Genomic DNA, 26,291 nt, shown 5'->3' on the forward strand with positions numbered 1-26,291 from the left:
TGTACATAATACTATATTTGATCAGTCGGGATCATATGTTTATTGGTCAATGATACATTTTATTATATTTTTGCCGTTGGTACGGACATTTTTACTTTCTAATTTATAGAATTAGCAAATTTACTATTCAGTGTAGTTCGAACCCGAGTGCTACAACTATATTTATGTATCTAAATTCTAATTCCACAACCGTTCAATGTAAGGTATTAGATATTATACTAATCAAATGTTTAACTATCGTGTTACAACAATTTGATTTCAACATGTGTGATTGTTCTTCAAGTTAAGATTGTTTACTGACGTGGACTTGGGAGTTTCACTGACATAATACTTAAGTGCCAAGAAGAGGGGTGTTATTTCCCAAGATTTAATGAAGCCCAAAATCACGTTTAGAGATAACTATTTGAGCATGACCTAAGTAAATGATACATTTTAAGCGATATACAGACAAAAATTAACTTTCTCGTTCACAAAGCTTGCCAAGCACTTTACATTTTATTATAATACACGCATTGTGTTAATTTAATTGTTTTAATAATGATAATAAAGTAGGTATATGTCATTAACCTTTTGCTTCCGGGCTTCTTTCAATTTACAGCACTGAGTAAACCAAAACGGGTTTTTTAGTGATTTTGCGTGCATAATAAACGTGAGAAATTTTTAAGAAAGCGGAATGTAAATCATAACACTCGTGATCGATGTGCAAGTATACATATAATATAAGATGTATGATACAATTATATAGTATAAGCTGTTCGATAAAGGCATCCAGTACCCCACACTGTATGTGTAAATGTTTTTATTTGTAGATCTACAGTCTACAGATGTACACATGTGTTCCTTGGCTCTTGTGGTTCACCCCGAAGGGATCCTCAGATGTACACAATACACATTGGCTGTGTCTTCGCTTCTACCATTTGCATATAAGCCCTTAAGATCGGATCGAATTCCTCGACAAATCTCGTCTCTATTGCCATTGGGGTAAACACAAAAAGGGGAGAAGTTCGAGTAGACTTAGACTTCCGAAATTCTTTCAAGTTTTTCTAAAATAACAGCTACAGAATTGGACCTTTTACGGTAATGACACTTATACGTGCATGTGTAATGTGTATGTATAGCGTAGTAGGAAATTTCGACATTAAAGTTTATCGACGTTGACGGCATTTTCGAGTGTAGTAGCGGTGCGAGCTATATTTTCGCTCCAGATACTTTAAGACATCGTAACTCCGGGTGTTTCGTAACGTTTCAGACGAGATACACACCGCAAACGACCATAAAAAAAATTAAATGTATATAAATATAACTGTGCTCTCATTCGACGGAATTCATCGTCATAACGAAAACATACACACGAAAACCGCATCGACAAGGCGGCGACGTTGCGCAAAACCAAAAAGCTTGCACCGGCCCAGAGGACGTCGACCGTCCATATGTGTACTCAAAGGTGGTCAACCCGAACACACAATTATGTCGCGCGACACGTGCGAATTTGGCGGCGTTTACTTTCTTCGACGACAATAATAATGATAATGATAATAATAATAATTTTACCGATAATACATTATAACAGTCACGTGCCCGGGACCAAACGGACGCGCCGCTCGGCCGTCGTCGGATTTATAGTATTGACTATAGGTAGCCTACTTTCTTCTGTGGTGTGGATAGTGTGCATTTGTGTGAACCGGCAAGCGGCACCGTCTCTCCGTCACTGTTATACACGCCGGAGACCGACCAATAAACCCACATTCGTTTTCGTTCGTTCGACTCGTCGCCACCGTTCTTGGCCGTGTGCTCGTATATTATATCTTATACCGACACACGCTATTGAGGTGTACAATATATCATTGCTTTAGACCATCAGTCCGGCGTATCAGCTCACCGGCAACCGCGTCTACCAGTTTATCCGCGACCGCGTCCTGGATCGTCCGGGAACACCGAGTGACTTACCCGGTTAACTGTTAATCGTTTACGGTTTTTTTTTTTTTTTTTTAACAACCGTTGAATTCAAAAAGCTAGCTACACCGGTATCGCCTTGTATTCGGGAGCTCCCGCGCAAAAATCGTTCCAGTTTATTTCCAGTAAGTATAACACGGATTATTGAAATTCACTATCCGAAGTATAAAAACTGTTCGACAATAATCTAACACGTGTAATCAGTTTCCTCGGAATGTTGAAAGAAAAATAACACAAATAACGTTGTTGTTCTTTAGCGACGAGTGACGATAAACATTAAAAGCGTTGTAAATTAATTATTATAAAATCAAGAGGGAGAAATTAACACCCCTAAAATGCACGTTAACACACAAAAGAGGCCAATGGTAGACCATTAATAGGATAACTAAATATGCAACTCTGGACCTTTTTAAGCATAAGCAGATCCATTTCGATATTGTTTATCAAAATCTAGTAGACACCAATCGAAAACCAAAAATATTTTTGAAAAAAATTGTAAATCAACAGACACCATACTAACTCCCTATACTCGCACCCAACAATGTCATAAACGAATTATTAGCGAAATCACTCAAAACAAAAGTAGTTTTCCCTTAAGAGTTAGGTGATACTGTGAGCATTGGTACGGGATGAGAAATTGGAAATTTAATATCAAAATATATGTTCCGTCAATATATGTATATGAGCACTCTGCACTCTTATTCTAAAAGTGAAAAGTGAAAACAATACGATTGCTCCTATAAATATTGCGGTATCGTTGTTAAACACAGGCTTTCGCTGAGTCCTCTAATTTAATTTTAAAAGCTCATATCCGGCTAATGTTTTCTTACTAGGTTAAAGCATTGAGCACTCAATGGTCATAGTCGGTAATATTGTTGGTCATACTTCTGCTATGTATGCACGCTACACGTTAAGCAAAACATATTTTTTATCGAAATGAGGATATAGTCACTTAAGATACAACACTTCATATCTCATTTTTCTCGACTTTACAAAAGACCAAAAAAATCAGTTTAATTATCATTCAACAACATTTTAACCATGTAATCAATTATTCCATTATAGCGTTATCTATTGACCTTATCCTGAATCTGAACCTATCAGTCGATTCCCCGAGAATTGTTCAATAAAACAGTATTGCTAATTCAATTCGGCCAAATAATAAGATATGAGGTGGTGCATTTAAAGCGACGATATGACAATCTAAAAAATGTCTATTATCTTAGTAGTGGCTTTCTCGATTATTTAGTCCTTACCCCCAAAAATTTGTCTGTAAGACTATAATTATCTAGTATAAAAATATATAAATTCAAGGAAAACAATTCAAAATCTCAAAAGTAATCGAGTGAAAACTTTTCCCCATTTAATAATATTTTTTGATTAACTACTACGCAAAGAATGTCTGAGTATCCGTTAGTAATAAGTAATACTTTCTACTAATTTCAAATGTATATATACCTATATATATATATTTTTTGTGATTCGTTTTGTTATTGAAAAGATATATTACAGAAACAATTTTAGCGTCACCATATCAGAACTTTGTTTTATTTTGTAATTTAAAACCGTTGAAACTTGTTAAATAATATCAATTCTAGAAATATAAAATAAGTTGCATTTTTATCATTAAATTAAATAATAATATAATATGTAAATTATATTTTTGTTCTGCCTAAACGAATTCTTAGTTAAAAATTAAAGTTCCACTTTGTTCTCTAAATGTACTATATAATGTACTAACTTATATACCCTCATATCAAAATCAGTTATCACATATTCAAATAACTAAACTTTACCGGTTTCCCATGAGAATGACGTTGCATTTTATTTAGAGACACTATTTTTGGTATTCCGACGTTAACATCTCTGAATAGTAATTTTGTAACCAGTGCCAGTACCGTTGTAAAATCCATCAAAATCGTCGTACTGTGTCGTTGACTTATGTAGATGGGAGGATTCACGGATCACAAAAAACCCAAACTAACGCGTTCCACAACTCATCTTTGCCTATTACATGCGCTGAAGTTACATAAATTTGGTCGTGTTTATTAGGATAAATTACACACAATGCGAAATAAGAAATCAGTATCCGGTAAATGCCGTGCGTACCTAATGCACACAGTTGCTCAATATATACTAGCAATTAAGTGCAGGGCAGCACAACTATAGGCGTTCAAGATAGATACATATGTTATGTGTAACAAAATTCACGTTGACCATAATATATAATTCGGTATGTGTAACAAATATAACAACACACACTCGGAACACTCTGTTATTATTTCAGCTACGAAACAAGTGAATGAAACCGAGCTACATATAATATAGTATAAGTTATTTAGCCAGGTCCAGAATTTTTTTTAAATTTAATTATAATACAAATTATATTTACCTAAGCGAATAAAAAAGAGGAAAGTCAAAATACAACGTTCGACATAATGTTATACACAAAAATTGAAGTCCAATACTTTATTATTTTAATTCAATAATGCTATTCATTTAAAAGGTGTGAAATTCTAAAAAATAAAGTAAAAGATGCTATTTTTCAATTTGACTATAAAAAATAACTAATTAATAATTTTTACTTACATTATCATTCAAACTTTTCTTACCAAAATTTAATATGAATTTACTTTCCCAATAATTAACATTATACAATACAGCACTAACATATTATAGTTATATAAGTATTCAGAATAACTACCTATACACAGAAAAATTCCAGTAATACATGTTGAACGTCTACTATGAATACTTAAGTAATATACATTTTAGTGCTAATGTAATACAAGACCAACTAATATTACAGATCACTTTTATACACGTTTGACTTTGTTGAGATTGATTTTTTTATCCGAAATATTAATTTTAAATTTGTTTCAACTTGTCATGCTTTGATTCGAACAATTGTTTGACCAATAGCTACTGAATTAATTGTTACTCTTAGCTACTTAGAAATTAAATATGGATAAAAATAAAAACGCGTAAGTACAGTACTTATTCAGTAGTTGGTACTACTGGTTCGGATTGATATACATACTGAAACTCAATAACGTTAAAAAAATAAGCGGGTAAAGGCAAAATTAAGAACGAATTTAGTGTGTGCACATCTTGTTTTGTTTAAGTATAGTTATATTAACTCGTTTCTTATATTTTCTATGTATTTTTTGATAGAGAAAATATATCTTTATTTAATACGCCACTATTAGTAAGAAGATTTATAAACGAAATTATAGACGTTTTAATAAATGATAACTCATCTGTCGGGTTACCTATTTTATTTCGTATAAATCAAATCAGAAAATATAATAATAAAATAACAATAATAATATACGGTAGTCTATCTACTTCGTGTAATGTCTATTTTTAAAATAAACGCTCGAAGGCAAAACGAAACAGTACATTTCCCATAAAGGCAGTAGGACAATATAATAATTCGAGTTTAATTTTCTTACAATACTCGACGTTTTTTCATACTTATTTCATATTACCCGAGGCTACTCAAAGTAATCGTTTTTATTCTTAGTTTGTGCTTCCCAACGCATACCGTTCATTGGGTTAGATTAATATGAGGTTCGAGTGTTCTAAAAACAAAATGTAATAAGTGTGAAGTCGTTATAGTATAATTTAAATAATGTTATGTGTTCTCCCGGTCAATGTAATAACGTATAATTTCCTACCGGTTAACTGCCAGGTCTCCACGGATAGTAATTTCGCTATGACCTATTGATGAAATTACTATAATATTATTTCCAAGCCGACGTGTAAATGTATAACTAAATCCTAAACAGATCGTACGCGGAGAAAGTATATTAGTATTATTGGTTTATTAAACTTGCGAATGATCTGTGCATGCACGGTTTCATAGGTTCTAACATAATATTTAGATGTTAAAAAATGAGAGGGAGATTTACTTCTGACAAACATGATTGTATAGCTTTGAATTCGTTGAACAATAATCACGATTCACGGAACTTCAGGATATTTTCTCATTTCAGCTGAAATGTATGTTATTTCAAGACATACAACCGTATAGTAAATTTGTACAACAGTGTATTTGCACAGCATTTGTACTACCGTACAAACACTATTTGAATACAATTTGAATTGCAGCTGTTGTAACTGTATAGTTTTCTCCGTGTAAGTCCATCCAAACAATAGTAGTTGTTATAAATTGCCTAACTTGTGATTACAAAAATTTCAAAAGCATCATTGTCTACATCCATGGTACCATGATGATTATTTTAAATACACACAAAACGCTAATTTGTATATCTTGCACAAAACTAAAATCCTAAACATTTATGCATGCCGTTTTGTTTATGAATTCATCCTCAAAGTAAAGAAAAGGATTTTAAAGAAAAACATGTTAGTTTTATAAGAATATAAAAGCAAATGTTTAGGTAATATAATTATTTTCTTTTTTGAAAATGATCTAGTCGTTATAGGTTAATATTAATAATTTATACATTTATTATAATAATTGTAATTAAACACTCAAACGTTTTTCGAACTTTTTTCCGTTTTTTTCTTCTTTATAATATTATTATTGTTTCATTTCAACAAAAACGTTTTTTTTAATTACTTTTGTTGCAGTCTGTAGTTACTAGCTGCTAAGCGTTTATTCTAAAATAATCCCCTAACATACATTATATTATGTTTTTCCCATTGTACCTACTCGTGACCGATGACTTGACCCGTGATGTCTGTAGATTTTATACCGATATACCGAAGTACCATTATTTTTGTACCTATTTGCAGTATCGCGACAATAGGTTACGGCTTATTTTTTATGTTTGCGATTGTACGACCAGGACGTCGTATACACAAACGGTACATATGTGAAAATTAATGATAATCAATAGAGAATTGTCCCGACTCGGTTATTAACATTAAAAAATTAATATTCGCGTCACAAGTAGAGAAAATCGTTTTCGTTTAATCCGGCGGAAAACGTGACTCAGATTTTATATGATAAATTATGTTCATGCAATTGTGTTCATTCAATCCTTGCACATTATAATGCCGCGTTACAACTTACACGATTTTTACATCTTACTTGACGATTACTCAATGGAAAAATATAAATTCAACCAGTTGATTACCTACGACGTTATTACTCTCGACGGATCGAAAGCCTTTTTTATTACAGATTTCGAATTTACATCGCGTAAACACTAGCAAAATAACCGCAAGTATAGTCAACCGCCGTTTCTAATCCGTTGGAGTTGGAATACATTATTTAAAATAAAATAAACAAGCGGCTCGTATAAGTAATTTTATAGGCACTACTTCCATATTATGAATGAGTTAGCTAAACATAAATTAGCCTTAATTATTTTAACTTATTTATATCTACTTCAGTTTTTTAAAAAAAAATATTAGAAAGTTTATCGTTGCATTTTTTCAGCTTCGATACGAACTTTAGAGGTATTTAAAATACCTTTTTATATTTACAACTATGTAATACATTTCATCATGCCATTTTATTGTTTATGTTTCTGCGATAAAAACATACAGTTTACTTAATCAATAATACAGCTGTTTAATCGCTTTCAGTAAAAAAAATTAAGACGCTTATAATTAATAGATATGGTGAAAATAGACAAGCCGGTTTAAAGCTGGAAAATCAAGAATATCGTTTGTACGTATAACTATCAGAATGTTAGATTTTTTACACGTATTATTAAAATTAGTTATGCATTAAAATACTTAGAGAATCTTTAAGTTAAAATTATAAAAAAAAAAAATTGTATTAATATTTAACTAGATATTTGTAAATTTACTAAGAAATGTCAGTTTGAGTTTCACCATTTGCATTTGGAATATTTTAGAAATTGGCTCACTTTAGAATGCTGTTGAAAGTTTATATGAACATGTTTTCAGGCAATTAGTTCTACTGCCATATATTGTCATTGATTTGCGAATTCTCGTAAAAATATTATCATACACATATTAAGTTAAATATCCTCTGATTTGGAGTAATGAACTGGATATAACGACATAGGGTCTATCCTATTAAGTTAAAATTAGTAAATATAATAAGTGTATACCAATTATAATAGCAAATAAAAGTTAGTTTATTAAATATAAACGCATACACATATAATATATAATTATTTGTTTTTAAATGGAGCACACAATACACCTATGTTGTATTATACTTGACCGTAAATTTAAAAAAAAAAACGGGAAAACGGTATAGCGGAACTGAACACCGTATACAACTATTGCGTGAAAAATGTACATATATTTTTTTTTCCAGGTAAATTGTATAATATTATACAAAATATTTGCTTTGTTTGAGCAAACACTTATAGTAAAGAAATACTGTAAACATTACCGTGCGAGAGTATTTTTTTTTTTTTAGAAGGTCAATGTCGGAGACGGCACTAGTGAAAGTATAACCTTCACTGCGTACGCGCACCGTTGATTTACAATAAGGGTTTTTCACTGGACATAGCACCAACTCCTATACTTCTTAGGTACTAAAAAAATTTGCTATTCCTTGTGTGTAAACAGTAAACACGGGAGACCGTCATTGCATTTTTTTTTTTTACTCTAATCTACTGTGAAAACACGTAGAGAAACGGCATTGTACACCCATTCGTGTTTGATGTTCTAAACCGAGTAATTGCCCAACTCTATTGTTTTACTAGATTTTTTTTTATGTATTATTATTCCAAACGCGACGGCAGACGGTGAAGAGATTGTTGATAGTTTTACTAATTAAGACAAAAAGAGACAGTCGTTTTTGAAATTTAACGTTTTTTAACGTCGAGTCGTCAAAATTCAATTTGTATCGTATGATTTCCTAGTTATGAAACCAAAGGTGATGATAAAAATCGGTTACAATCTTATCGCGTATGCCGCTTCTGGGATGAGGCTAGTAATTGACTCGGTTCAATTTCAAAAGAAAAACAATACTTTTCCCCTGTGCCCTTCATATAGATTTCTTTATTCCGCGCTTAAGATAGTTACGATCAGGAATAACCACATGAATATGAGTTGACATGATATATTTTATAAATACATTTTGTTTTCTAGTAGTTTGTAATTTGTTGTTAAGAAGTTGCTGTTGCTGAGTATTGTCACCCCTTATTTAAATATCAACCGTCGCCTAGACTTTAAGAGTACTCGGACCATGGACTATATTCCTATATTTACAATCTATTGCGGTTGACCATTTCAGTTGTCAGATTGACCGCGACAATTATTACGTTTACCCCGTTCAAAGAAACCTAAAGAAATATATTATTATAGTTTCTTTTAGTTTTTGGTGAATAATAATTCATTTTTAACAAATAAAATTTCGACGAAATACGACGTAACATAACATCAATGGTAAAACAGGATGGTCACGACTAGTATTTTTATAGTGACTAAATTTTTGTTAAAATTTTTTCAAGACTAAATAATAATAATAATAATAGTCGATACCTACCCGATACACATAACGGCTGACGGTTAATGTTGGATAAGTGCATGTCCGTCGGTGACGGGTCATATGACATGTTATGTGACGCGTTAAATTTGAATACTCCCGTACAATATAACCATTAAATAATAAGCAGGTACGTTGTAACCGATGAGTTATGATCGATAAAAAATGTAAAAAAAAAAAAAAACAAATGCAAAATTACGAATAACTGCAATTCGTACGTGGTACACGTTTGTTTGACGCAGAGAGCACTTTCTTTTTTCGTTTGTACGTGTGACCGTTTATGATTTGAAGCGTTGAAAATAATGACACATTTTTCTCCCGGCCTGACAAATGAATAGGAAACGAAATTGAACGTTAGCCAAAGAAAACCCGTCAAAAATTAGAATTCGTTGAGAAATATAATATTGTATTACGATTTATGTATACACACATAGCGGTATAATAATATTGAGTATTCACGAGATCTAGATCGTCCGATCTAGCTAGAGATCATCGTAGAGAATATCTGCGTGTTTATGAGAATTACAAAGACAGAATACGGTTTTCATTTTAGAAAACGACACCGTTGTACTGAAAATATTAATTATGAGTACCTTAACTATATCAACTATTTCAAGGGATCACGTAAAGAAATTGAGTAGAAATGAAAATTCAAAAATTTCCTTACTGCCTTACTGATTATAAGACCCGTGTACAATCATTATAAGTACTTTTCTCCTTCTACCCCACCACTAAATTACCGGCTATTTAGGATTGGTAAACCTGGTCCTTAACCTTAACCAGTCGACCAACATTAACTTAAAATGGGTACCGTTGTCAGACTATGGTGGACGAGTAACGTCTTGATGCAACGACGGGCGATTATATTGTATATTTAGGTGTATGGTTTACTTTGACAGTTAGAAGTATTAATATTGATTGTGCAACTAGGTATAAAAAAAAAGGCAAATGTGTTCAATGTCCTGAAATTTTTATTGGTTTGTTTGGCAAAGTGTTAATTATTAACAACTATTGTGGAAACGCTCTGCACTAGGGAAATCTGGGCGCCTGCGAATCTGTGTTAAATAATAAGTTACGTCTAATGTATTATACAAAGTTTTAGATAATTAATTGCGTTTCTTTATTTTGATTTTCCTACTTCGGGCGTTGACAATCACAATAATTTACTATTATTGTGTCTTATTCATGCTTGCCCGGGCACATAGGCCAATAAGCATGCGCGTAGAATGCCTGCCTTTATTCGCTTGAACTGTTCCGCCTAAATTAATGGAAAAAAAAAATGTTTAAAGAACAGTGTATTGTAATCTAACAATTTGATTTTGATCATTAAAAATGATAATATTAAATATTTGAAAATAACAAAGATATAATAAAAAAAAATATTATTTTTAAGATTATGAATTACAGAATATGAATTACAAAATGAGTTTTAAAAATTATGGGAAAATAAGTTTTTAAACTCAATTTTAATAAAATATTAGCTTTTTATAATTTAATTATAATTGATGTACACAATTAAAAAATATTAGTAAACTTTATTTTACTACACATAAAAACAATTAATTAGACATATGAATAAGTAATTTGTACCGTAGTCACAATTATTTTTCGCCAACACTGGTATTCTAGAGTACAATACTTAAATTAATAAACCTCATCATTAAACCTAAATGCATAAATCTAACATTTCCCACTGGGGGAATAGTATAATAAACCCGAGCTCAAGGTTCATCAGTACCTACCGTGCCTACTCATATTGTATTAATTTAATTTCCAAATCCATTATAAGAATTAATTTTGTTTACGTTATGCATATATATATATGTATATATATAGAACAGGCAATAGCTGCAACTGATTTTGCGGAATTGCCAAGTCGTTAGTAAGTCATTGATGTTAAAAAAAACAATTTTACAAACATTTGAAAAAAAAAAAATTCTAATTTTATCGCGAGGTGGAAGAGGATATTTTCTCTTTTTTTTATAGTATATTGTAATTTCTCATCGCTAGCCAAATATGACATATCTTTTATTCAATTAGTGTTTTGGAAGACACTTTTCGTTCACCGATCATTATGCGCAGAATACATATCTTGATAAATAATGGTATTTTTGTAATATAATATATATGTGGTAGATATTAAATTTGGATATACGACATTAAGCTTTTTTGTTTAGTTTAATTACAACACAATTTATCGGTTTGGAAAGGACTATATATTTATTGACTAACAAAATAAAAAAATGTAGGTTCCGACGTTCCCGGATAGTCCGGTTACAACGATCAGTTCCGTCTGGTGTCAAGAGTATGCAACACAACGTACACACCTACTTTAAGTGCCAAAAATTTCACCTCCGCCTTAGATGTAAACGTGCGCAGTTTTAATGATTTAATCGTTTCAGCGCTTGTATCGACGTTAATTTGTCATCAATAAATTCATATCATGTCAACATATCCGCCTCGTGTTCGTACATTTTTTTGTAACACGAAATAATAATCATCAAACAACGTTTTGTAATTCAGGATCACACATTGGCGTTTTATTTAGATATACAGTTTTCAATAATACGTTTTTTTTAAAAGACTTAAATTCACATGTTCTTATTTTTTTTTAGGTGTAAATGGGTTTATCAACAAAACAATGAGCTCAAGGATTTCTACTCGTTGGATTTCTTTTAATATCCTCTTGGGTATGTATTTAATACTAAGCACACGCGACCCTGTTTAATTGAAGTACTATATCATTTTTGCGGTTGTTATTTTAGGGATTATTTCATTCGTTAATGGTGAACACTTCTTTTTACCAAAGGAAAACAATGTAAGTAAAAGTCAACGAGTGTCTTATACTTTTAAATAAACTGGACTCTAATATTAAGTAATTTTTTTTTAGGGGTACTCAAACAATTTGGATGACGATTGGGTGCCCATATCTGGGATTGACAAACGATCGACAAAATTCAGCCACACTTACACGCCGGTCATTCACATAACACCTCCGGTCCGATTTCACAACCGGCCGATCAACCAACAACCGGCGGCAGCGGCTTCCAACAAAGTGGAAGTATTCGCCCAGCCGCCGCCTTCCATACTGGGCTCGTTCAGCGAATTCGGGCACGCCACAATCGAAGCGCGGGAACCGGCCCACACGTTGAACTTCAGACCGAGTTATAACTTTGACAGGCACTACGAGGAGATCAACGATCGGCGGTATCAACAAAACGATTACCAGGAACCCGCGGAAGAACAAAAGCCACTATCGATCGTCGGGTTCAACGCGCAGCAGCGTCACCCGCAAACATATCACAGGACACACACGCCACAATCCGGCCAGTACTTCCAGTACCAGACCAACCACAAAAGTCCAGCGTACAGCAAAGAACAGCAAACCGTCCAGGAACCGTACAAGAGACCGACCCAATACTACGCGCCTAACGATCACGGTGTTTATTCGCGACCGGTCGGTAACAAACAGGCGCACGTCGAACAGCGGCCCAAACCGCCGACGTACCTGACCAATACTGACGCGGCCGTTCAACCGCAGCAGTTCAAATCGACCACCGAAGGCAATCCGTACTTCCAAAAATATCCCGGTCACGTGGACGGCCAAAAGCTGTTCCCTCAGATATCGAATTTCGCCAGACCATTCGAACAGCCCATCGACCACAACGTGTACATCAAACCTAATCAGCTCGTACACAATTTTAACGTGGGCTCCGAAGTGAGGTTCGGACAGGACCTCGGCGTGACCAAGCCCACCGCGCCGTCACTCGACCTGTCGTCGGCGTTCGCGCATCCTTCTACCAGACCTTTCAGCAGGTTCCCCACGGCGCCGTCTAACAATCCTGAACTGTTCCGCATTTTCCCCGTTAAGGAAGTAAACGCGTTGCCGGCATTCCTGCCCACGCCTTACACTACCGACAACGGTGAAGTGCAACGGCCCGCCATCGCAAGTTCGTCGTACTATAACAAAGACATCAGCGCCGGTTCCGAAGAATACGTAGGTGGCGAACAAGACGAGAACGAGTCCGGCGAACAATACGGATTCGTCAAGAGTCCCGTACCGACGACCACAACCACAACTACACAAGCGCCACCGCGACCACAGCGCAGGAGAAAACCGGCCAAAACTACAACCACGGAAGCTCCGGAAGACGAAGAATATGCTGTACCGCTGCAACAGGAAGAAGAGCCGACCACTCCGCATTACGTGTTTGAATCGGCGCCAATTAAGTACAAGAAAAAGAAACCGTTACCGTCTTCGGTGTATTCGTACAGGCCCAGAGAACCCGCAGAACAGTCGGAAGACAGTGGGTATGCAGTCGAACAACAGATCACGCAAGCGCCAACGACAACGACCACAACGACGACGACCACTACAACCACACCACAACCGATCACCACTGCCGCTGCCGAGACCGAATCGTTGGCCCTCAAGGTGAGGACCAAACCTAAGTACGGAAACGGAACACGACCCAGGTTCAGCATAAAAGATTATAAAACCACGCCATCGACGACGACCACCGAAAGATCGGCTCCACAACCGTCGCCGATTCGCCGGACGACAACGACAACGACCACAAGTACTACGCAAGAACCGGAAGCGGTTGAACAGACGACCGTCAGAAAAACGTACAAACCGCGTACCCGACCGAATCGATTCAAATTGTCGACCACCACCACCGAAGAACCGCAAAACGAACCGGAGGCGACCACTGAACGGCGGACGGTGTACCGGTCCAAGTACAAGCCGGGCAAGTACAGCTACAACCGGATGAGGACTAGTACCGAGGCGGCCACTGAGGCCGCGGCTGTCGAAGAACAACAGCCGGCCGAGACGTCCCGGCCAGCCGCCGTGTACTCGGCCAAACGGCGGACACTGCCCAAACATCAGACGCCGGAGACCGAGGGTAACATTTTACGCCGAAGCTCCGTGCCACCCAACGAGAAAGTCGCGGAAGTCATGGAGACCGCGTCGTCTGAAGACGTGGATTACATAGTGACCAGCACCGCCAGCACGTCTGGACCGTCCAACCACAAGTATCATTCGTTTGCGCCGGAACGACCGCTCTTACCGATCGAAGCATTCTTCCAGTCTTCGTTAACCGGCAAACGACATGTCCTAAGATGACCGGTCACACAATTCTAGCTAAAAAATCATGCTCAATACTAACAAATTAGTCTTAACGTTTATTGGTCAGAAATGTAGTTATTCTTATTTCCTTAAAGCGATTTATATTAATATCAAATATGATACCCCCGGAAATCTGATTTTAATAAGAAATATTTTGTCACATAAATCGATTTGTAATATTCGTTATAATAATATGATAAAATGTTTCTTAAATTATCTAGTGCTAATCTGATTAGATAATTTAACGATTTGATTTTTTTATTCTACGAGAGGAATATTCGGTTTCAAATTTGATTTTTCAATCTAAATAATACTACACCAGAAAATATGTTCTTGTGTTATATTATTGTAAACAGTAATTTTGTTATTTTTTTTTAGAAATGTAAATAAAATATTATTTACAAATAATACTTAGTTTGTAACTTTTTATATATATATTTTTTTGTATTTATATACTTACACTATTTATTTAAATAATACAAATAATTGAAACTTATTAACCATTTTCATTTGTACGGATTACAGACATATCATTTTTTTATACACCACAACAATATAGATACTGTACATATAGCTGCTGTTATGGTAATTTTTTAAAAATACTTTATAGCTTTTCAATAAGTTGATATCGTACAAAAATAGGTATCTTTCGTTTGTGTGATTTCCGTTTCCTTATACTCAGCTAGGCACTACTATCAAAAATGTTTATACTTAAAATTATGTTGTTTAATCTATTATAATTTTTAAACCCCATATCGTACATTGTATAGTATAATATTATTTAAAAAAGATTTGTCACGTTAGATGATAATTAATATTTTGTATTTCAATAGACTTATAACAGACAATAACGTCCTAACCTACTTTAGAAAATAAGCTAATTTATTATGTAAACCATAATATCTTACAAAATAAAGATATAGATCAAAATAAAGTATTATGTTTGTTTTGTAATCTTTTTGTTATTTATTTAAGTATAAATTATAATAGTAATTTCGTGTAAAAAACTGTTACGAAACAATGTTATGAATAAAAAATACAACACATAAATTTGCTAAATAGTATTTTTACTCTATTATAGTTTTTTAATCATTTTGCAATGCCATATTTATATTTTACACTTATCTATTTCAAAATAACTTATTAAATATTTCATTTATCGACAATAACACAATATATTATACTAAATAGTATAAAAACATATTTATTGCGCAAGTTTAAAACCACTTCACAATATAAATAATTTTAATAAATTATAAGTACACCTCATATTTTTTATTTATACACAATATGACTTCCAAAACATGTTTTCAGCTTTTTTATCTGTATTCTAATTGTCTTTTAACGTCAATATGTTAACATTTTGAGTCTCAATCCATAAAAAATATGTTTTTATTTGTAAGCAAAATGACGAAGTTTAAATATTATTATACAATTATAACATGTTTGACCACTGTAAGTGTTTGTTATTTGCCGATGATTTGAAGCTGTATAAACAAATTCAATCACCCAGCGATTATTATAAATTGTAGTTTGATTTGGATAAATTTTATATGATAGGTACTCATTAAAAAACGGATTGAAAATTAATGAGAGTAAATGTTTAAAAATTACTTTTACAAGAACTCAATCTTACAATTATCACCAGTATATAATTAATATCTGTAACTTCATTGCTGTAAATCATGTTAAAGATCTAGGAGTTTTTCTATCAAGTGATTTATCCTTTACAAAACACATCACATATATTTGTAATAAAGCTTCACGTATATTAGGATTTTTAAGACGGAATTGTAATGAATTTAAAGATGTTGCATGCCTAAAATCTTTATATATTGCACTTGTTCGGTCTATCTTGGAATATGGATCTATTGTATAGTTTCCATAAGTGGCTTGTGATATTAATAATATTGAATCTTTACAACATCGATTTCTAACTTTATTATCTTGCAAGCTAAACAATAATGAAATTAAACATAAAACATTGCTTAATAATCTAAAAATGCATTCTCTTTTATACATAAGAAAATGTCTAGATTGGAAGTGACAGTCCAGAAATATTGAATTTAATACCCAAAAATGTTCCACGAGTATCACTTCGTTCCTCTCCTGTGTTTTATACAACGCAATTCATGCAACTTTCACTATATTGTTTTATAGTTGATTTGTATCGATTTTTTTGTGGTTTTATTACATAGTTACTAAAGGTTTGGTGCCAACCTTCATTCCAGAACATATTTTACACAACTCTTGTAACAACGTATAATAAAAAATTTAGTTTTTTACTAGGCATTTCTTAAAATCCATACATTAAGTACTTAAGTGGAATTCAATTTCTACCATTTTGTAATAACTAGATCTTACTACATTTCTTTTTTAGCTATAGGTACTTTAGATATATGTTGTATTTTATACGATATAGTAATAATAAAATATCACTATGAAAGCCTTAGTTTGTTCATACCAACTTGTTCCGTACTACATACCTACACGTTAAAATGTATATTTTTTCATTCGCTAGTAAACTTACAACAACAAGCCATCATAATAACTAGTTTGGAATCGATTTTAACGTTAAATAACATATGATTAAACAAACCACAACACCAACCATTCCACAATAATAATTAAAAGTATAAATATTTAAAAATAGTGCGCTTAGAAACACTAATAGTTTAAAATATGTTTTATTTATTTATAATGCCCGTAATTTTTTTAAAAAAATGTCTGCTATAAACGGCGGTTTTGTAATTTTTTTCAAAGTCGGTTAAAAATTAAAAATTATAACCGACAGTAATTCTATTACTAAAACGCGTATTTTACTTAACTGCTTTCTCGAGCCTTGGTTTTAAAACTGATTTTTTGAAACTTAGAAAATGTTTTTTTTTTTATAGTTACCGTTAACGGTGTAGTGCATGCATCAGCGATTATTTGTATTTGCGTGTCATGAGTGATTATAATAAATGTACATGTATACATCGTCTGTTAACCGGATTGTCATAATCTAGTTTTAATTACACAACTCGCATATTAGGAAAATAATAGAGAATATTATCTTGTATGCCGTCGCACTATTGTTTGAAGACCGTGTCATGTCGATCGACTGGGATAGATAAACAAATATATCAGCGTGAGCCGTAGATTCAATGTGAATGAATACCTCTACATGTAAACATGACTATCGTAGTGCATGGCGGCAGAAATGAAAAGCGTTTACTTAATGAGACGTTTACGTTTTTATATTATGATAATTATTATACTGATAACATAATTACACGGATAAAGAGTTATAGTTCAATTATGTCCATCTGGTAGACAGACTTTTTCTTTCAAGGTTATTTTAAATATATATTAAGTATTATACTTTCTCCGTTTGTGTCTACTCAAAAATGGCTTTCACTGTGTAAAATCAAACACTTGAGAAATGTTTTCCGTTTTAAATGCACTGAAGTGCCAATGAATGACTTGGATGATATTTACTACTAAAACGGACCTGTTTGCAAATTGGAATTTCACCCATCCCATCCATAAGTCGACGCCCAATAACGCATCAGCTGTCGGTGGAAATATCCCAAAAAATAGATCCCTTCGTAGGTAACAAAATTCTTATAGTAAAAAAACCCATTTAAACATACAATTCATTTATACATGGAGCTTGCATAAATTTGCTATATTGTTTTGAATAATATTGTCTAGCTTTGGCAAATTTTCCTAGGATTTTTATATTTTATGCCGTATATGTCTACATACTAACTATAGTAACTATAAGTTAATAGGTTTATGATAGACGTACTTGGTTTATTTTATAACATAATAATATCTTACGTAACGGTCCTTAATAGGTTTTTGACCAAACACACAATAAAGCACAACATTATTATTATTATTATGTATTGTTGCCATGCCACGTTGATGTACACCTTTTACTTGTATGTTTATGTATAGAGAGGTCGGTCTCGCAAAATGATTGTTACAGTATTCGAATTTTAATTCGGCCATTTTTTTAAATAATTACATTTTGTTTAAAAAGTTAGTGAAAACACTAGAACAGTCGTTCGCAGACTTACTGTACAAGTATGTACACCATGCTATGTGCTTCATTACCATAAAACAAAGGAAATGTTTGACCCTCATATCGCTCTTGCCAAACGGTCCATTCCGGTGGTCGTGACTTAGCTCTCGCTCATTTCTATCCTAAAACTACCAAAATTGCCGTTACGAAACCTTAACATTTGCTACGATCTAAGTATAAGTGTTTACAAGTGCAACAATAATATAATTTGGATTTTCGAAACACTAAGCAGATTATATCCTTTGTTTAACCTTTAGCTTACATAATGTTAACGTTCAAAATATAAATTCCCCATACCACCTCAAAAATCGTGGGGTCACCGTCGACCTAGGTCTACTGTTAAGTCATGTTCTAATGATGCGATAGCTTGAAGTCCGAAGACAATTATATTGTTCAATTCTAAGGGGCAACGATTATGTGAACTTTTTAACGAAATACAGTATAATACAATGTAATTGATTAACACAATTATTTAAGATTATATTACTCGCTCTTATGATGATTAGTATATTTTGTTCAATGAAATAACGTGGTCACGACCTCTCTCAAATCATTACCTGCCTATTGAGTTTTGTATTGTCAATTACAGTGTGCCGTAAGCAACAGATCGCCTAACCGTTAAGCGTTTCTTTGTATCAAACGTAATTGTTATCAAAAGTAGCGTTTTAACAATTAAACAAATATTTCATATTTGTTTCACACACGCCGGCATAAACTTATTCAGGATTTCGTCAAGGAGAAGAAATTACAAATTTATAGGCAACAACACACATGTGTGTAAAACATTTGTTATTATAGCAGTTATTGTGAATAATATGTTATTAAAAGATTCGTTTCAATAGGCATTTGTGTCCATTAGAAACAGAAGATAGGTCTTGAGTCAGACATAATATATTAAAATGTATAATAAAATAAAAACAAAAATTGTCTGTTAAAAGAATTTTTTGTTATATAAACACTAAATTGGTCTACTTATGAGTTTTGTATGCACTACAAGTTCAAAAACCAAAGCATATATCAAGCATATTTTTTTCTTAACCCTCGTCCCCCCCCCACAAAAAATAGAGCTTTTGTAAGCTGGCGATAGGCAACTTCAGGAATCGAGTACCACAAGTTCGACGTCCTACACTGTGCCATGCACCTTAATTTAAAATAAAACATTTTTGTTAATATTACGGAGAGTCATAGTCATTCAGGCTATTATTGTGCTGGTTGTTTTATCACTGAGAGGGTAATATCTGCCCCGTATAACGCTGCCCAGTGTCCAGTTAATTCCATAATAATAAGTAATTGGACTGAAATGTGAAACAATGTGAACAATTGAGATTTTATTAAGCATTATTATTTGTACATGCTTGTAGGTACACGTACACTACGAATAAGACTATGGATTATGATAGAATAATGTCAGTTATTAGATAATTATCCGCAGGCCATAACCGATTGTTTTTAAGAAGATTAACTGACAACAGGTGTGTAGGCATATCGATCGAAACTGGTCAATACGGAAACGACCGCCGGTAAAATCAGTTCAGTTTCCGAGTTGCGCAACCTTTGCCCAGTGCGGTGCGTTTCGTTTTCTATGTAACCGATATACATACAGTAAAAATTATGCAATACCGTCCAGGCCTGGCCATGGGGCATTTTGTTTCAACTTGGATCCGGGAGCAATGGATAATATCGTCGCAAGTCATGACAATTAATATAGGTGTGTTATATTTTTCTTAGCGTCTAATGTGTAAATATATTTGTTTTTCATTGTATATTTTTCACGCCCAAGCGCACTACCGGAGAAATATCGCCTTAATATATTTATATAATTATAATAAATTTCCACACCGATGATTCATGGAGGCGATATTTTAATAGATACATATTTTATCCGAGTACTTTAAAGACTAACCGCCAGAAACAATCGTATTTATTATAAGTGAAAAATAGTTTGAAAACTTTTTTTCCGCACCTTAAGTATAATAAAGTATACACGTGTAACCAACATTTTTAGTCGGATCGGTCAACGCCCATCAAGCGGTACGAATATGATATTTTATTGCGACTTTCTTTAGTTATTTTTGTGAGCTCTGAGTGTTGTTTGGAATAGATATCACAATGACATAATTTTTAGACATATATTATAACAATTTATTGTTTATAAACCATTTATATAATTTAATAATTTAAAAACACGTAGGCAGATTTTTAAATATTATGTCATACTTTTCATTTAACGTTTGGCATATTTTAAATAAGCTTATTTGAAACATTTATTGAAATATTTTAAGATTTGACGGAAATTGAATATTCAGACAATACAACTTCCGGTTATTGTAAAAAAAGATCAAAGACATTTTTCAAAATATTAAATGTAACACAATTTAAGAAAAAATATTTATTCAACAATCTTACATATTCTAATCATATATATATTAAAAGTACAGTACAAACATTATTTCCATCTTGATTACTTTTTAGATAATAACGTTTATTATACTTTTACTGTAATTTGCGAGTCTGAAACGTGTGTTTATTAGTAAAAGCTAGTTGAAAATCGTATTGGAACGACTAGACACACTATTTGTGTTTGAAGATACTAATTAAGGAAATGCCTACACTTTTAACTACAGTGTGTTTAAAAAAACTCGTTTTATCAAACTACTATAATTAGCCCTTAAATGTGCCTAGTTGCATAGACGGTATTTGTTTTTTTAAACTTGTTTAATTCACCGTTTGAAGGCTACATTTAGAATGTTTGGTGATAAATTAAACAACAAATGATGTTAATCTAAAACCTGTAAATACGTTTTTCTAATTACTGTCAACAAACGGTAAGTCCAACTGACTGGTATTATTCAAACCAGTTAGCTTAAAAATCTACCGCATTCAGTTTGTGTGGTTTGTCTGGTCGTGCAATACATCTTATAATTAGACAACGAAATAACAATTATCCGGTAAAATACTAACGGACAGCTCATGTGCAATAAAATGTTAGATGTCGTTTCAAACTGTGAATACCAACAGTTAATATGGTGTGTGAAAAATTTGACCTATTGCGAAGGAAAAGGTTACCGTTTAGCCTTGACTGGGTCAGTGGAATATGGACCAGAATTAAACTACAATAATAACGCACATTATTCTAGATCACCTCCGTCCGGACACACGGAGAAAGCATTAGCGGTTGTGGCAGACTTGAGCTGGGTGTGGTGCATAGTTACATTGAGTAGACCTCGGGCAAGACTTGATTGAATAATTCATTTCAACTGGATTAACGCGTTTTTGGTCGAATTGTTTACGCTCTGCTCTTTTCCTTATGCATATCTTATACTAAAATCCATACGCCGTTTTTTCCGTTAATTTATACACTAAATATGCTATTTAAAAATCCAGATTTTTTTTTAAAAGCTAGACTATTTTTAAGTTTTGAAAAACGTACAAAATTCTTTTTGCGAATATATTTAAACAGAACTATTCTGCAAAAAATTTTTTTTTTTTTTTAAATAATTTCCAATTCTAAATTATTTTTATTTTTAAATATCTTAATGACACATTAATAGCATGTATAATCTCGCGTATGCTTTTATTACGCACAATTACAAATTAACTTTAATTTTTACTCTCATAATAATAATAGAGTTTCAGGAAATATCGTTTCACCGCATAATAACACGAACGCCACACATGTAGCGTATATTCAAATTTCGAAATAAACGAGTACCGTCAATCATTATATTCAAAACCGGAAGTTTCTGTAGGTATACTACATTGTTAATGTCCATATCTTATGTTTATATATTATATTATAATATGTTCCATTCACTGAAAATTAACCTTTTTGTAGACCAAAGAAACGATTTTTCATTCTTGACAATGACCTCTTTGGCAATTGTACGTGGACGTTAAGTGAAACCTCACGACTAAAATCGAATTGAGTAATATTAATAATATTAAAACAAACGAGCTAGTGCATACGGTAATTATAGATTATCATCAAGTCGGTTAAATGTATTTGCGAGTCAGTATAAATTCTTCATTAAAGATGCATATATTTATTTTTATTTTTAAATGACCCGTGCCGGATAGGATCATTTTAATTTACGCAATAAATATGCAAAATATTACTGTGAAGATACCGTTCGCCGAAACAAATTATTGCACGTTAACACGCGGCTATATAATCATAAACTACACAAGCACTAAACTATTTTTGTAAGAAAATAATATTAATAATTTGCAAGCACATCGGCAAGTAAGAGTTTCGAATAATATAAGTCAAACATTATTACATAACTTAAAACGTGCAAAAAAAAAATGTAGTCTACACAAAACTTTGTAGATGTATTCTAGCATTATTCGAAGATCGTTATCCCTCCATATAAAACAAATATATTGAGAAAACTTTTAAAAAATTAAGTTTTTTTTAGACTATAGCTTCATAAATATCAAGGTCCAAACTCCAAAGTCCAAAGTAATGAGAAATTCTAAAAATGTTCAACAATGTCACTTAGACTAGTGTAAATTTATCGTGTCTAGATTGGCGGTAGTTAAAACTTTGATATTCTATCATTTATTATAATTTGTTATGCTTAGTGATGTGCAGTTCACGGTAAATTTGTAGATTTGTTTTCAGCTAAAAAGTAAGTCCAAATGTAAGAAAATTAGTGGAGTAAGAAAGTCACCCCCTTTCAAAGAAAATGATCTGCTTAAAAAGTAACTGGCTATTTTTTAATAATTTTTTTTTAGCTTTACAAAGTTTCCTAAAAGCGCTAGGAAGTTAAGAAGCTAATGGGAGTGACATTTATCATGCTTTTATGAAATTGAGAATTACCTATACTTTTTTATTTAACTATAATAACATATTAAGATAAATGAAATTGTCTGTTGTATATACTATTGGCTACTATCAAATTTTGTAAATTCTTCTAAACTTTTCAGTCATGTAATATACTACAAGAGCGAATATACTAGTATACTACTTAAGGTTTCAAATTTCAATCCAGCGCGATGACCAATTTTTATTGATTTACTCATTTTTTTTAGTGGCACTTGCATTAATCATTCTTCCTAATCCTTATAGAAAACTTACCTACAAGTCGGTAGGGCACATTATTAGACTCGAACAACAGTAGCTGATAAAGCTAACATCAACCACACAATGGAACAATGTACCGAACATATAATAAATAATTTTTAGCATACCATATTGGCTTCGTGCGTGTGTCGTAACAGGACTAAAATGTGCCAGTGACAAACGTAACAATCGGTAGTAGTTATGATGATGTTGGGCACAGAAAAGAAAAAAATATGTTTGATCATTGCTGACAGTAAGGCCGAATTCCTTTTGGAGAAAGATTGAGACGGGAGAGAAGAAATAACAAATTGTATAACTCGATTCATTAAATATAGGTACGTCGTTTTTTTCACTCCATCAACAGCGAAGGCGATATATATATATATACGAAAAATACGTGCATGTGTCATATCAACCACGCACCGCCTACTTAACTCTATCACTGTCATATCATATAGAACTTGTTAAAAAAAAAAGTATATCATAAAAAGATCTTGCGGGTACCTGCAAAGGGTGTAATAATAACTTTTATTTATATCGGTGCAGTATTTACATCATCTCACAGTATCATTTCATTTTAAATAAATCCCATTAGTTTTAAATTAAATATTACCGGATATTAGATGCCGGAATTAAATCATTATACTAGTATGACAATGATCAATACGCCTACTCAATAAGCAACAAAAGAGTCACACGGAATTACAAGTGTTCAACGCGGTTATAGTTATTTCGGACGAAAGAAAACGTTTAGAAGTTATAACCGCATTGAGGTCGAAAGGAAAACCCATATTTCAGTAGAGAAATTAAGAAAATTCAACCACTGACCACAAACAATAAACTTATTAGTTAATCAATAGATAGTAAAATAAAGATAATGCTATCAATTATTAATGAAATCATTTTTTTTATTCAATAATAAACATGAAACATTTTCCTTGACTGTTAGATATCAGAGTTGTGCATTATTCGAATAATAAATGAACTAAATAATTATCTAGATAACACATTATAATGTGTTAAATTAATAATTATTCAAGTAAACATAACATTTTATTCGAATAAGAGTTTATACTACAAATAATTAACTACAAATAATACATATAAAATAAAATAAAGTTTGCAGTTGTACATTTTTTTATTGAAATTTCCTCTCGATATAGAATTCCTACTATATTATGTTCATGTAAAAGATGTCATCATAGATATCAACACAAAGTGCATTATAGTGTTTTCTTTTATAAATGGTAATTACTATGTATGCATCTAAAATAACAATATAGGCTATACCCATACTTATAAAATGTATTTTATACCTTGAATAAGTCATAATTGTGAAGTTATTCATTTTAGAATTGATTTAAAAATTCATAAAATAAAAAAGCAACTCAACAGTATAATTAAACGTAATAAGTTTACTTTATATAACTTCATAAAGTTTAATTCAACTTTATTATTTACCTAACAAAGTATTTAACTAAGTCAACGTATTATTAGAAATTAATGTGTATATTATAACGATGAATGATTTAAATTACACGTTGTAAATATGTTATGTAACTCTAACTCATAAGAACTGTAAACTAATAGGACTTTCGATTTTATACTTTTTGTTTTCCTTGGTCATTTAAATCGTATAAACAAGTAAACAACTCTATTAATATTATATTGTTTTCTAGAGACTATTTGTAATGTCTTTTAATGAAATCGAAATAATATTCATATGGAGTATAACTTTAAGGAAATTTTAAAATTATGAAATATAATAAATAACAAGAGCTATAAAATCACTCAACAAGGTCACAGACAGTGGACTTGAAGATTATCTGTCCATGGTCAATTCATATTTACCACCCATTTTCATTAATTAATTTTTATAATGTAAAAAACTCAAAAAAATGTCCATCCCCTTCTATTTTAATTCTGCCTATCTTGTCTGTCTATCAATCTGGTCATATGTTTTCTACCTCAGTACACCAGTAAAATATTTTATACCTAGTTTTTATGCTCTATTGTCATAAAAAAAAAATTTGTGTTAGTATTTAGATATGAACTAACGTAAGCGGTGTTACTGATGAAAGATTTACAGATATACTTAATTTAACACATCAGCTGCCAGTGGTCTCAGCTCAAATTTTTGGGAACCACTTGAGCTAGGACTGCTGGCATTACCAAATTATAGGAAATTATTGTGATTTATCAGAAATAGTTAAAAATCAATTTTACAAATATTTTTTATTTAAAACGTCCTCCAAAACCAATGATTACCTTGTATACCTTTTAGGCTTCTTTAATAAAAAAACAATATTAGCTATCGAGAACTTTATCATACATCATATCAAAACTGAGCTATTTATCTAACTTATCTAACTTATATACTGTGTTATACTCTAGACTCAGCTATGTTTTAGACTAGTTTAAAGCATATTTATTTCCTGTATAAAATATACATTTTAGGAAGTACTTTTTCTTAATTACAATGAGTTAATCAACACGTTATTATTATACCCTTATTAGTTTGTACAACATAACTTTTTAAAATTTGAGATTTATTTGAGGCAATTATATAATTAAAATTGTATAGAGAGTTGTAGCTTGAGAAATTATTGTGAACACGACATCTACT

The 26,291-nt window shown here is 32.2% G+C and overlaps 1 protein-coding gene across 1 annotated transcript; it reads left to right on the plus strand.

The window, feature by feature from the left end:
- Nucleotides 1-1,667: 1,667 nt before the first annotated feature.
- LOC126834717 (mucin-5AC-like) lies at nucleotides 1,668-15,443 on the plus strand. The gene is made up of 4 exons (XM_050566844.1): nucleotides 1,668-2,078; nucleotides 12,013-12,087; nucleotides 12,163-12,215; nucleotides 12,288-15,443. Exons 2-4 carry the CDS (start codon nucleotides 12,039-12,041, stop codon nucleotides 14,523-14,525), a joined length of 2,340 nt encoding a protein of 779 aa, XP_050422801.1. The 5' UTR covers nucleotides 1,668-2,078; nucleotides 12,013-12,038; the 3' UTR covers nucleotides 14,526-15,443.
- Nucleotides 15,444-26,291: the final 10,848 nt, after the last annotated feature.

The sequence above is a fragment of the Adelges cooleyi genome, unplaced genomic scaffold (genome assembly GCF_023614345.1).
Source record: "Adelges cooleyi isolate 19-005CV unplaced genomic scaffold, UGA_ACOO_1.1 ACOO_flye_CR_arks_rails_tigmint_CR_PRNA_21, whole genome shotgun sequence".
Lineage (NCBI taxonomy): Eukaryota > Metazoa > Arthropoda > Insecta > Hemiptera > Adelgidae > Adelges > Adelges cooleyi.